Source organism: Eptatretus burgeri, chromosome 11 (assembly GCF_056783735.1).
Source record: "Eptatretus burgeri isolate ZD-2024b chromosome 11, Ebu_testis_v1, whole genome shotgun sequence".
NCBI lineage: Eukaryota > Metazoa > Chordata > Myxini > Myxiniformes > Myxinidae > Eptatretus > Eptatretus burgeri.
In genome coordinates this window covers 5,742,231-5,757,161 of record NC_140971.1, presented here as the reverse complement: position 1 = coordinate 5,757,161, position 14,931 = coordinate 5,742,231, and the positions used below count along the sequence as shown (strand labels likewise).

The 14,931-nt window shown below is 44.6% G+C and overlaps 1 protein-coding gene across 4 annotated transcripts in view; it reads left to right on the top strand.

Annotated features, from left to right (window-relative positions):
* LOC147016370 (pleckstrin homology domain-containing family B member 2-like) overlaps positions 1 to 14,549 on the top strand; it is a 47,492-nt gene extending 32,943 nt beyond the window's left edge. For all 4 annotated transcript variants that reach the window (XM_085844990.1, XM_085844993.1, XM_085844991.1 and 1 more), the window contains exons 3-8: positions 3,971 to 4,120; positions 4,245 to 4,347; positions 7,280 to 7,319; positions 7,602 to 7,737; positions 9,870 to 9,969; positions 14,110 to 14,549. In XM_085844990.1, coding sequence (XP_085701116.1) covers positions 3,971 to 4,120; positions 4,245 to 4,347; positions 7,280 to 7,319; positions 7,602 to 7,737; positions 9,870 to 9,952 — 512 coding nt within the window. In that variant the 3' untranslated portion in view covers positions 9,953 to 9,969; positions 14,110 to 14,549. The remainder of the gene's footprint in view (positions 1 to 3,970; positions 4,121 to 4,244; positions 4,348 to 7,279; positions 7,320 to 7,601; positions 7,738 to 9,869; positions 9,970 to 14,109) is intronic.
* The last annotated feature ends 382 nt before the right edge of the window (positions 14,550 to 14,931 follow it).

The window sequence follows — 14,931 nt, the reverse complement described above, 5'->3', positions numbered from 1 at the left end:
TCTCATTCACAACCAATGGCACGACGTTCGGTAACGTGTTCTATTTCTCTGTTCAAATCATGTCTGGACGTGGTAAAAATCACCGAACGGGCTTTGGACAGCGCGACTTCGGTGTTGACTCTGGGACGAAGGCGACTTCTTGTTTGCGGGTGGTGTTTGTTGATGGTCGTGGAGGGAAAAAGGCGAAGGTGGTGGGGGTTTGCTGTGGTGGTTTGGGGATGGTGTTGGTGGTGGCGATCTGGTTGTTGGGGGATGCTTGGTCCAAAATAATGATAGAGAAAAGAAAAACGGCTAACTCAAAGGATCACAGCCCTGTGAACACGGAAATTCCCTTTAAACAACCGTGGGGAAATCTAACTACACATATACTTATCGGTATAACTGACCTGCGGACCCTCATGGTGTAGTGTCAATTTCCACGGCCGCAACAGTATTCTCACACGGGGCTTCCCCCCACCCCCTATAATGAGACGAGTTATTTTACTTCCAACTTCAACTTGAATTAAAAAATGATTTTTTTTTTGTTTTAAAGCAAGATCAATTTTGGAAATCCGTACAGGCCAGTATCGCTATCGTGGATCACGATAGTCATATCAGCACAGGCTTGTGTGACTATCGTGGATCGCCGTACCTATAATCGGCACAGGCTGGTATGATGATCGCGGATCGCCGTACCGATATTCGGCACAGGCTGGTATGATCGTGGATCGCCGTACCGATAATTGGCACAGGCTGGTATGATCGTGGATCGCCGTACCGATAATTGGCACAGGCTGGTATGATGATCATGGATCGCCGTACTGATAATCGGCACAGGCTTTCTAAAGCACACCCGATTTATATAAAATAACCAATTGGCAATTGCTTTAAAAAAACAGCCATGAGGGCAAAGAAAAACATAATTGCTTGCAGGTGTTCGGTGCTGAGGGTTAAAAGTGAACACCCAAAGCCCCTGTCACACCTTGACGATTTAGCCTGCGTATGGCAACGTATCAAAATTTATCTAAAACGCTGGCCTACGCTGAACTAATGATGTTTTTTTTTCAGTTTTGGGCGTATCATAGTGTATTCATAACGAGTTGGACGTATGCATAACGTATTAGTAATGTACACAGAACGTTTCGATAACTTAAGCCAAGCTGTCACACCTTGACGTTTTCGCCAGCGTATGCCGACGTATGAAAAATTTGGCGAATATGCTGGCACACGTCGAATACGTTATGGGTAAGTTTTGTATACATTAAGAGCATGCTGAAGCACGCTGGCATACGTCGTAGTACGCCGAGCTCGTCGACAAATTTTGTGCACAGCAAATGTGCGCATATCTCAATCGTCTCCGTCAATGGTACATTCGTGAACAAACTTTTAATATCAAAGGATGCCATGATGTTGTGCTCACTTGTCGGTGTTTTAGCTCCAATGGATTCTGCAAATGTGAAGGAATCCTTAACCACGAAATGAGAAAGTGAATCCAATACTGGTTGCAGTACCTCTCCCAACCACTTGGCAAGTTCATGTTGTGCTGATCACACCATGGACAGTATCGGTCTGGGAGGGATATTCTCCTTGTGAATCTTTGGCAGGCCGTACATTCTTGGACGTTGGGCTCCAACAGGTTTAATGCTGTCGTACACCTCCTTTGATAGTTCTCCACGTTTGAGAAGCTCTAACAGTCGTTTGACGATCTGACCTTCCACCTGAGGCATGCGATCATGTTCCGTTACACCGCCCAGATGTTTAAATTTCGTTTCGTCTTTCAGGATGTCCATCATCTTGTCAATGCAATCAATCTTATTCATGATTACCACTCCGGTACCTTGATCCGGTTTGCATATGTGAATGGCAGCATTCCTCCTCAATCCTTGTATTGCCTCAATCTTTGTTGGTTGATAGATCCAGCCTTGGTTTCACAACATCCATCTACCGGAAGCCCACTTTCACAGGGCAGTATACTCGGTGGGACTCCTACAGCTCCACGAGAAACAAAATTGCCTTGATCAATATCCTGGTTAACAGAGCACAGGATTTGTTCACCTTGTAATCTTCCTGCTGAAATTGACAAAATCATGAATATACTTGGTGAGAATGGTTATCCTGAGCATATAGGTAAGAGATACATACACAAGTTTTTCAACACGACAAAAGATCGGAAGATTGGTCCAGACAAATGTCCATTCTATATCAGGATGCTCTGGAAAGGGCAATCATCACGAAGGTTTGAAGTACAAATCAAACGTATTGTGTCCAACACGTTTCCGGCTGTGCAACCCCGAGTAATCTTTACCTCTCGCCGTTTGCTGACGTCGCTCAACAAGGATGTGCTACCCACCTCACAAACAAGCAATGTAATTTATGAGTTTAAGTGCCAATGTGAAGCTCGGTACGTGGGCCGCACAACACTAAGATTGGCTGATCGGATCAAACAACACGTCCCCTTGGCGATTCGAAGAAAGATTGTGAGGGTTAGAACACAACCAGTGCGAGCATGTAGAAACATCCAGCAACCACCCACCACTGTATCTGCTTCATCTGCCATTGCACAGCACTGGTTGCCAACCCTATCTGTGCAGACCAGTACAATGCAGATATGTTCAGGATATTGAGCCGAGGTCGGAGCTCGTTTCATTTACGTATGTTATATTAGGAGCAACCTTCATCCTTAGCACCGATCCAATATTACGTCGTCAAAAGGAATTTGTACGATCTCTGTGTCTCTTTCAGCATGGAAAGATCAAGGGAAGTACGTTAACAAATGGTGAATGGACTTTAGGGGAAACCCATCCCCCCTCTCTCCAGGATGAGGTTGCAAACGTCAATCATCGACGAACTCTGCTCCAGCCAATGGGAGCTCGAGGTGAAGATGATGAGCCGACCAATGGGCGTTTGGATTAACCGAGACGTCATTACGGTTGAACCAATCAGCATCTACCTTTATTGAGACCTGCGTATAAAGCACGCGCCTTCACGTCCTCCTTCACTTGCTGCGATTTTTACCCTGAAGAGTGCAGCACGAAAAGCTTCGGTCACTATTATGTCGTGTTTGTTTGTATCCATATGAATCTTTGTACATGCAATCAACATTGGGGGGACGTATGAAATATGTAATATTTTAATTTTTAAAAATTGGGTTGGACCCCCGGTTCATGCCCCAATGGGTGTGGACTCGTGGTCACAGAGGTCAAAACAGAAGATTGTTGATTTGTTTTTTTTAACTCAACATTTGATATGGGGTTATTCCTGTTGGAACTTTATGTCATCTTTCAACTTTGCTTTCGGTGGGAAGCGTGGGGATTTGCGATTGCAGGCCATCAACTTCGCTCTCGTTACTTTTTTCTTGTTGTCTCTAAAAATGAATCCAGTCAACACCATCGATCTGAATGTCCAGGAATTGTCCGTGAATGATTGTTGTTTGTGTAAGCCGATTCCCTTTTGCGCCGAGAGTTGACTTGTGATTCCAGCTTCGATCCATCCTCTCTCTCTTTCTCTCTTTCTCTCTTTCTCTCTTTCTCTCTTTCTCTCTTTCTCTCTTTCTCTCTTTCTCTCTTTCTCTCTTTCTCTCTTTCTCTCTTTCTCTCTTTCTCTCTTTCTCTCTTTCTCTCTTTCTCTCTTTCTCTCTTTCTCTCTTTCTCTCTTTCTCTCTTCTCTCTTTCTCTCTTTCTCTCTTTCTCTCTTTCTCTCTTTCTCTCTTTCTCTCTTTCTCTCTTCTCTCTTTCTCTCTTTCTTTCTCTCTTTCTCTCTTTCTCTCTCTCTCTCTCTTTCTCTCTTTCTCTCTTTCTTTCTCTCTTTCTTTCTCTCTTTCTCTCTTTCTCTCTTTCTCTCTCTCTTTCTCTCTCTCTTTCTCTCTCTCTTTCTCTCTCTCTTTCTCTCTCTCTTTCTCTCTCTCTTTCTCTCTCTCTTTCTCTCTCTCTTTCTCTCTCTCTTTCTCTCTCTCTTTCTCTCTCTCTTTCTCTCTCTCGTTGCCTTTTTTTAGCCTCGGTGTTGAGGAGATGGCGGCGAGCTTGGTTCGATTTGTTTCTAGACGGCCGGCTTTGCTTCTCCACCGATCCGAGCCGCTCGGACCTCGAGCTTGCCCTTTTGCTGTCGGACACGCACACGCTACACACCGGCTTCGAATGTTGTGGTGAGTGTCTCGTGGATGAGACCGGGGATTTTAGCTGAATCTCCGGGGTCATGGTTATTTCAGTGGTTTCGTCCCGGATTTAAGGAATTTTGTTTAATTGCGTTCTTGTCTTTTCTTCTGTCAGGTTTGAATCCACCAGAAGACAAGCCAAGAGAATCACTGTTGTCTATAATTCTGATCAACAACTCGTCGGTGAATCTGTGCGCAGAGACGGAAGATGATGCCATGTACGTTCTCCTGGGTCGTCGTTTATCTTTTTAATTTCTCTATTTCCACCTTTTCTGTTCGCCTCTCCTTCCTCATTGCGTGATGCTCTGTTTCATTAACATTTTCAATCTGCAGCTTGTTATTAGACACGAGGGAGTTACATCGCCTCACGACTAGAATAGGAGTCTTTGTATCATTTCTCGTGTTTGTTTTTACGTGTGATGTCATGCAACTGAACTAACTTCCTCAGCATACAGAACCTTCACCCTCATAGACATGTTTTCATATCGAGTAAAACTTTGCCTCCGAAACGTGGAGCTTGTTAAGAATCCACCATAGTGTTCCGTTGAGTGTGAAGTATAGGTGAGTGTGATCCATTTATTTTCCTATGACCTCTGTGTGTGTTGGGCCCGATCATCTGTATGGGTACGGCCGCGATGCTTTGGCATGTCCAATGTTCTTGCGATTCGCTGAAGAACTGTGTAACTGCAATGGGCAATCAAAAGACGTTGTCGGTGGGTCCAAATCCGGTTACTCCTTTAATACCAAATAACCTAGAGTCCTAGACCATCATATGGATGGCCCTGAAAGGACAAGGTACACCATTGGAGTCTGGTTCGGTGTCGGAATCTTTTGGAAGTCGAGCGTATCGTCGTGCGGTGAATATGCATGATGGAATGGCTTGACAATGTGGACAAGTCTGAGAGTTCTCATTCTCGATGTAGACAACCTATAGATTCAGTCCAGACGTGAAGGCTCATGGAAGGTCATTTTGTCATGTACTTACTCCTGATGCACCTGGCTTATAAAATATAGAATGCAGAGCTTGGACCACGGTGTTGACGTACACCTTTTTTGTATACATAGTCAAGGCTTGTGGAAGAGCCAGTACACTGAATGGATCGGGACGTAACAGACACAAACAGGACACAAAACACGCATGCATTGGGTGGATACGATGGACAAAGAAGGAAACTCCAAGGAGGGAAAACCGGAAATTTGGAAGGAGGAGGGATTTGGGTGGGGTTTACGAGAGTAGAAAAGATCATGGTTTTGGATTGGAGACAATTTGAGATGGTGGTGAACAGTCTTGAAGACCTGGAGGGAGGAATGAGATTGAAGGGAATGTGGAAGTTGATTCCACAGGGAAGGTGGAAAAAACAAAAAAACAACAGGAACAAATGAGTGGAGGTGAGCAGTGATCCTGGATTCAGGTAGTTTCCCCCCTACCCCCTGACCTGTCTGCGAAGGCGAAATTTTAGACCAATGGATTAAGCTTCAGCTTCAGCACGGGAGATTCCAATGATCTTTGAAGGCCTTGGTTTCCATGGCGTCGAGCTGAGCAAGGCGTGAGACAGGGGAGCCAGCCCAGAAGGGAGAGCAGTACTCCATCAAGCTGAGGATGAAAGCCTTGTAGGTGGATAGGTGTTCAGGTGTGCCAAGGAAGGACTTCGTATGATGGAGGATGCCCAATCGACGACGGGCTTTGGAAGCCAAATTTGAAATGTGGTTTACCCAAGAAAGATCATGGCTGATTTGGCCTACAATGTGGTAAAATTTGATTCAGCCCATAAATGTCTGTTTGCTAGAAAATAGAAAAGTAATTTAAATGAAATCTCAAACCAATGATGCATAATGTGAATTGCAAATACAACGAGCATCGCGTTTCCAAATGCAAGACCTTCTCGAGGAGCTTGCACTCGGTGCCTTGCGGAATGCTTGGTATTGCCATTCGTTGTCTGTTATAACACGAAAGATTGTTCACTCTCACTTTATCCAACCCGTGTGTTTGTAAATGATGTTCGGAGGCAGTTGTAGCCACCTTCGAGGCTCTTTGTTCCGGTGATGTGAAAATGAACTTTAATTTCTGGTGACTTTAAGCAGTACTATTGTGACTGCCATCTCTGTGTGATTAAATTATTATTATTATTATTATTATTGACCAGAAGTATTAGGAAAACCTATCCTTATGGCTTGGACTGCAAATCACTTTTAGGATGAGATCCATATCGGTTATTTGCTGGCCAAGTTATCAACGGAATGCAGGACCTTGGTTTGTAATTTTGATACCTTGGTTAGCACAGGTGATTAGAACAGGGGAACTGGAAGAAAATGCAGTTCGAGTTGTTGAGAGTTCAGACATGAATACAGACAAATGCTCCTATATGTGAGTGTACACGAGGCTGGCGAGACGACAGTGGGCCTGAGTGGGAGTGGGAGTAGGAGCTTCTGCTCCTCGCTGACGAGAGCCAACAATCCCAAAACACGTGTCCGTGGATGTTCCCTCTCCGGGGTGGACTGGTCTATAAAACTGAGATTTAAATTCTCTTTCTAGTATTGGCTGCGGTACAATCGTACTGGGAGTTAGGGGGCTGTAGCTCTGCCAAGATCGGGCCTTATAGGTGGGGTGGAGCCGGTGCAACTGTTTATCCAGAAGAGCCTTTTTAAGGTTTCAATTGTTCCTGGCGAACCCCACAACTGTTTTCTGTCCCACAGACAGGTTAACGTGTGGAAGGCATTTCCTGTTGGTCAAGATACGTGTGGCAATACCTGGTGTGGCTCTTGCTTCCCAGTACCCACGACAGTAATATAGTCTGATATTGATGTACCATATATACACACGCACAACGTGTACCACCCACAACTAACTACAACAACATATGCAATATCTTATCTTTTGTTTCGATTCAAATAAGGAACAGAGGAGGTTGAAAAGGCTCACTCGTGCAGAGACGGGGCCTCGGGCTCGCTCTCGTCGGCTTGTCAGTTACACGTGTATGTACGTACGTACGGGTTTATTCGTGTGTTTATCAATTTATTTGCAGCTGATGTTGAAATATTTCTTGGGAGCTTCACAATGTCGTAGGTTTCCCGTGCGAAGTCGTTGCACGTGATGTTCGATGTTTACTGTTGTCGGTTTGTTTTGTTTACCGTCCTCATTTCCTCTTGCAGAGCTTGGGCATTTGCACTGAGGGAAGGAACGGCAGCAGTGGTACGTACCACATTGCTGTGCACGTTATTGTTTCGCCGCTGCTTCTTCGCACATATTTCATAACGACATCATGCATGTACAAACAACCCTAATCGCCAAGTTGCACATTGTAACTCTGCTTGACTGTCCCACTCTGGTGTGCATTCCACTTCCTTTTCCCACTCTCGTGTTCACTCACTCACTCACTCACTCACTCACTCACTCACTCACTCACTCGCACAGCTCGGCTGTACGGTTGTCTAAATATCTCTCTCTCTCACTCTCTCTCTCTCCCTTGTGCAGATGTCAGCCCTCGCTGCCCCTCCACCATATGACGAGGGACTGGCAGCACCAATGCCCTACGCCTATCCCCATTATCCTTATCCCCACCATCACTACCCCCCTCCACACCCTTACCAATATCCATATCCCTATGAAGGTACGTCCATCGTTTCCTCATTGGCTCTTGGTACATTTTCTATGCATCATGAAAGCAACATTGACTCCCGAATATTTATTCTTTTCCTGTTTACATTGCTCATTATTCCATTGTCTCACTTTCGGTACGTTGTCTTTATATCGTTCGTCACTGAACCCTTTCATGACCCGAGATTTTTGCACATAGAGAACCCCCCCACCCTCCCCCCCCAAAAAAAATCCACATCGTACTCTCGTCGACATCCATTCAGATTCTCTTCGAATGAAGCATTCCTTTGTTTTTTTTTTTTAATCCACCTTTGTTCTGAACATGCCATCTTTGCATATGTAATAAATAGATAGTCTTGGGTCGATGCTTCAGGATAAAGCAGAGCATCATGCTCTCAGCAGCCAGCCCTTTAGTTTTCCTCTCCTGGGTACCAAGCGCTCCTCAACTGTGTCCGTGCGCCGATGGTGCGGCCACTCGTGTTACCGACTATTGCAAACTTTATTTATTAACATGAAGCACTGAACCCCATCGGGTCAACATTCCAAAGGCTCAACTAATTTCCCTAAACACTGATTTCCCCTCTTTGACCGAGACATTCCCGGTATGATCCTTGTCTCGCGCATCTGAAAGTGTGAAAGGAGAATTCTTCAAACGAGTGCCGATGCCGCATCGTGCACTGTTCATGGCACGTAGCGTGTTTGGAACAAAGGGCTTCTGTTGGTGACATCACCTTGTGTTGCAAGTACTACATGTATAGTCCATTTTATTTAGTATGCTGTGTTCATAAGGTGGAAGAACAGGTTCAGGTTAGTGTGGGCTCCATCGAGGAAGAGCACAGGAAGATTGGTTCGAGATGAAAGTGAGATGGCAGGATTATTAAATAATTATTTTGCTTCAATGATGTTCACACGATAACAGTCAGGGGATTGTCAATAGCTGAGAGAAGTGATACAAGGAGTGAGGAAGCGCTTTTACAGAAGATGCAGGTCGGAGTGTCGGAAGTAAAGTAACAGGAAGTTAAGAGAAGATTGTGTTTACACATTACAGGAATTTAGTGAGATGTCTTCTCAAATGTTATGCGCAGTTTTGGTCTCCACATCTGACATAACCACCATAGAGAGGGTTCATCATTGAGCGACTCGATTGAATCTGGCCATAGATAGGCTATGCTATGATGAGCGGCTGAAGGAGACGGAACTTTATTCGTGAGGAAGGAGGTGACGAGACAGAGATGTTGAAGATGATGAAGGGTTGAGAAGGAACAAGTGCAGAAGAGTTTCTCTGCAGAATGAACAGTCGTAGGCCCAGGGTCTTAGCCTGAGAATGAAGAGGAGAGTTAGGAAGGTCGTAAAGGCAGGGTTCTTTCACTCAGAGTAGTTACCCGACGTGCAAAGTGGGTTTAAGTAATCTGTTGAGCACAAATCACCTTGCTGGCACTTCCAAAATATTGTGCCGTTTCAAACCATCTCGACCAATCAAATTTGCCGCTCGCGCTTTCGGCGTTCATTGGGAATATTGAGTTCAGACAAAATCGCGACTCGTCAGAAATGTAGATCGTGCTCGGAAACACAAAGCAAGAGTTTGAAAGGCCCTTCCCACGTCCTTTTTCTCAACACTGCACGGAGTAAGGTGTTCTATGTATGAACTCTCGAGTTAACGTATGGAGTGGTCGGTCTCCCTGTAAAAGGTAGTGGAAGCAGAACCAGTAGATAGGTTTAAACGTGAATTTGATAGGTACCTCGAAGCATTGGAGATAGAAGCGTACATGGATATTGACAAGAATGGTAGGTACCTTGGGTATGGATTGGTTATTGTACACCTATGTAGTTAGTGATTGTGAGGTCTCGTCAAAAGGTGACTATCTTGCCGGTGTTGTTCATTCCTCTCCGTACAACTCCCCTAACCACCACCAGTGAAATTAACTAGATAACCTGATGGAATTAGTTAATGTGGTGTTGATAGAATGCAGGTATGATGGGACAAATGGTCTCCTGTGTCATAGCTCCTTTTACTTTCGATATGCCCTCCTATGGAAACAAAAAATATTGGTTCTAATTAATTGCTGGTAAATTCTGGTTAAGATGTTTTGTCCTTTAACGGATTACCCATAAAACCCAGGTGTGAGAGCTGTCCTTGTGCTGCAGATCCTGCGTTGGGGATGTTCGCAGGCGCCATGACGGGTGCCGTCCTGAGCTCTCTGCTTTTTTTCCCATTTGGATGGTGTTAGCACCTGTACACTTGCAGGTAAATGTTGCACGCACGGTTACCTGACCTGACATCTTTATTTGGTGGTGACTCCGCGTGCCTTTTTCGTAGTCATTTGCATTTTTGTACTTGTCCAATCGATGAACCTGCCATCTTATGTTCATGTCATCAGCCTTGGTGTCGATGATCTTCCAAGCCTTAAGGAAATTGTTCAATGGGCGTCGAGGCTGGGCCACGTTGAACATGACTGGTTGTTAGTTTGGGATGTTAATCCAACATACCCATCACAAATTTGGGCGGGCAGGATTGCCTCGTCTCGAGGTACGCACACTTGTCTCCGAGCTATCCAGACCGAGTTACAAACTGTCGTCCCGGTGTTTCACAGGCAGAGTGATTCATCCATGCATGTGCGGTCGTTCGGATGGACATTAAACGGGTGTCCTGTCTGCCGGCATTAATTGGTGGACGTTAAATATCCCATGGTGTCCTTCACAAAGACCTATCGTCGGCACCTTGAACAAATTACAAATTCTTTCTATAACCTACAGGGGGCAGCATATGAGCAGCACAACCGCACTCTCGAGACTGATAAAAACCTTAAGCCACATGCTGCATGTGAAATGATGACGGTGATGACTCTACTTTCACTGGAAGTTGAAACTGAACAGCTGAACTGCTGTCCTTCCTCCGTCTTATTTATTGCTGGCCTATCCAGTTTCCCATTAACTGACTGCATGGTACGTTACATGGGAATATAGCTTTACGTGCACGTGTACAGCCGTTACCACTTACACTGCATTACGATAACAGGGACTTTGTCAGTCTCCCCAATCCCATTGCTTGTTACCTCTCGGTTCGTCTGACACTTGCAGATTTGCGCCCGGTTTGCTTTCGACCCATGGTTCTTGAGAGATGATCCCATCATTGCCAAGGATTACCCTTTCAGGAGAGTTGAGTGCCAGGGATTCCCTCGCGAGGAGAGTGGTTTATCTGGTTTCAATGCGTGGGTTTCACGGCTGCTTGATGCGGTTTGAATTTCTCATTGTGGGTGTATCTGCCTCTTCAAGAAACTAGACAACAGGGTGACCCCCCCCCCCCCAAAAAAGTGGGTCCTGGGAAAAGTTTAAATTACGTTCGTATTATCTAATCAAATGCAACGAAATTTTCAGATCACAAATTTTTTTTTAGTTGTCCACAAAGAGATTTGACAATTTTACAATGAAATCACTGACTATGTCGATGTTTGATATGCTCTAAATGGGCACAATTTCTCTTGATGCAGAGGGCCAAGCCTGGTGTTAGATCTGAGGGTTCTGAGTTTGAGCCCTGTCAGCTGTTGAATCAACACCAGGTGGGGTTGACTCAGCTTGTCATCCTTCCGAGGTCGGCGCAATGAGCACCAGAGTACTGGTAATAGGGGCTACTCTATGAGTAGCAGCATAGCCGCATCCCTAACCAATGATGCAGCCAGGAGTCACAGGCAGCACACGAGAGTGTGTAATGCAGAGGACCACACGTCGAGGGAACTTATCGTTTCCTTTTATGCACTGTTATCATAATTCTGCTCGAGCTTTCTTTGCTGATGTTAAGCTCTTGATGGCTGTGCCGAAGAGATTTCTCGGGACTGCAGATGACCAAGTCAGCGACGGCACCAATATTCTAAGGTTACCTTCCTGATTTTAGTCGGCCAGTGGCCTCTTCTGTTTGGTGAATCCATACTCAAGACTGTGCCATGCTGTCGACATCTTTTCACAAACCGAAAATGACTTTTCTTCAGGTGTCCATGACATGGTTTGTGAATGTCACAGATTCAAGAAACTTGGCAGATACGCTCTTCCTTAACTCAGTTCTGACGTCCTGAAAAATGAAAGGGATTGAGTAAAAATTGTGGAGGTTATTAAACTTTCCCAGGACCCACTTTTTTGGGGTCACGCTCCATATTTGAAGGTTAGTGTGTACCTTGAGTCTGTGTGCTCCATAATGCAGCTCCTCTGGTAGTGTGGAGGAGAGGGGGAACCCCAAAGTCTCTACAGGTGATATGTGTGTGATTGTTGATGTTTTAATCTTCCTTATTGCTGGGGAGTGGTAGGGATGGGGTGGGGGGGAGGGGGGCGGTGTTCTACAGAGCGACAAATCGAGACATTTATTTGGTACCATATCGTAACCAGTCGTCATTTACCTCCTTTGTATCTCCATTCCAAGGACTTCCTGGTTTCTGAACCACTTTCATTTTGTCTTGTCGATGCCTCATTTGTGAACAATTTGTCCATTTCTCTTTCATTATTTTTATTTATTTATTTATCATTATTATTTAACTCGCCGGAGTTACCGGCGCTACCCGGAGGGGGATACCCGGTGCTGCCCGGCTGGGTGAACTTTTCCTGATGGGAGTTTCGGGACGAGTTGGATATCGAAAACCTATGGAGTTATTGGCCTCGTGGCGATTACCTTGTGCCTGCAGCCTGGCGACAGTACTGCCTGACCCCACATCCCAATATAAAATTAATGTAGCAGCCTTTGGTGGCCTCAAAATGGACGTCACGACCAATGTGCGGTCGCTTAAAACCTTACCCAGATTCTGAAGTGCCGAGACCCAAAATTTGAGGCTTGAAGGTGCTATGGTTTGGCTGTGAAAGAACACACACACACACACACACACACACACACACACACACACACACACACACACACACACACACACACACACACACACACACACACACACACACACACACACACACACACACACACACACACACACACACACAGACACACACACTCTTGAGAGTATTTATAAAACGATGTGGATCCTCGAGCTTGTGCTTTAACTTGATACGTGTATCGTTTGTAACTATCCAGTCATTTAAAGCAATACACATTGGTTTAACTGTAATGATTGTAAATGATGACAAGTCTGAAGACGACGATGGTTCACGAGCGGTATTTGACGATGTAGATTGTTTCAGAAGTCAAGGATGAGACAATGTGATAATGTTTGACCAAGTTATAAAAATGATCAACATGATGTGGTACGAGTGACAGGTTATGACCTGCAAAATGTCGAAAACTCGGTTTCGTTCAACAAGTTTCAAAATTTGACCTTTGCAAAACCTTTAAAGGTCACAAAACAATGTTGTGGACATTAAAATAAGGAAACGGGATACGTGCTATAGCTTATTGGAGTTAGTTCGTCGAAGAAGGTCGAAAACTCGGTTCGATTCCCACAACTTTGAAAATTTGACCTTTGTGAATTTTAAAGGTCAAAGGTCAAGGATTATGACCTTTGGTGCAAAACTTCCTCTGGAACATTCCAGGAACAATATAACGTCATATAGGCTATATGGCATTTCGCACTCCTCGGATTATCCATACTTTGATGAAATCGGCATAAAAACAAACTTGAAGGGGGCGCCACGGGCAAGGTGTTTGAGATAGAGCAAAAGGGTTTCAAAACTTTAGGTGGGGAATGACCTCAAGATTATGCATAAAAAATATTGTCATCCTTGCTCTCAAAGTTTGGGCAATCGTATGATTTTTATGTCAAAATTCGAAATTTTCTGAGTTCGTGACCTTGTGACGAAAATGAAAAATCGAGCTCTGTGGAGCTATGCAGGCGCCATTGGGCTAACCAAATACCGAAACCCCTGCCAGATTCGACAAACCCCTCGGAGAAGATGGATTTTATGTCAAAATTCGCAATTTTCTAAGTTCGTGACCTTGTGACCTTGACCTTGGGACGAAAATGAAAAATCGAGCTCCGTGGGGCTATGCAGGTGCCATTGGGCTAACCAAATACTGAAACCCCTGTCAGATTCGACAAACCTCCTCTGAGAAGATGCAAATTGAAATCGGCTAACCCCTATATACACATGATTTTTGGGCGTGGCTCCGCCCATAATGGGCGCACCACGCCCATTTTCAGGAAACTACAACTAGATCATGATATAAACCTCCCACCAAAATTTTATCAGGATCGGATCAAAACCCACGGAGCTATGCTCGGGACAGACAGACACACACACACACACACACACACACACACACACACACACACACACACACACACACACACACACACACAACAATAACGAATATAGTGGTCACTTATTTTTTCAAGAAAATATTATTTCGTGAACCAATGATAATACTTTGTGTGTTCCTGTTTGTCTCCCTCTGTAGCTCTCTCAATCCATCCTTGGTGGACGGACGAGTCGTTCTTGCAGAACACCCTTCTTTCGGACAGCGTGTTTGTGTACCTTGCGCTGTCGGATACACTCCTAATTTCTTATTCTTTTGTCATTCTTCATCCTTTACTTTCATTGTATTTTGGGTTTGTTTGTTTTTTTTCCTCCTCTTCTTCCTCGATATTGTCCTCCCCATCCATTCCTCCAACGCCACTTGCAAATAACGCATCGATCACAGCACACACAGCAAAGAATATTAATTTATATGATGTCATGTTGGTGTATGTCAGTCTCCATAACTTATACCATGCAACATTGCATTTATAGATAATAATATTAATAATAATAATAATATATTTTTCTCTGGCAATCAGCTGCTCGGACATGTGATTTGCAATCTTAATTATTTGCCTTTAAATAAAACCTTTGCCCTTCTGCCTTTTTATGCTTTGTAGCACACTTATGCGGGTGTCGTCCACAGCATGGCCTCGTTGCCCTTCGTTTGTCCCCCCTTGGCGTTGTGCTCGGAGGAAGAGTTCAACTCGTTTCAGGCTAAGTACGGAGAGGGGTCTTCAAATAAAATGCATTCTTTTATAAGTTCTAGAAAATTCAAACTTCCTACTTTCATGAGCGATGCATCATCGTTGGTTTCACGAGCTGAACAAAATGCCGTACGTTCGGAGCTGCACACGGAGCGGTATGTTTAATCCTGGTCTATAAACCTTATTGACGTATTAACAGTTTATTTGAGATGATAATTGTACATTAGACACACGAGCAAGTTTTCCGTTCACGCACAGGATTTGAGACGGGGTTG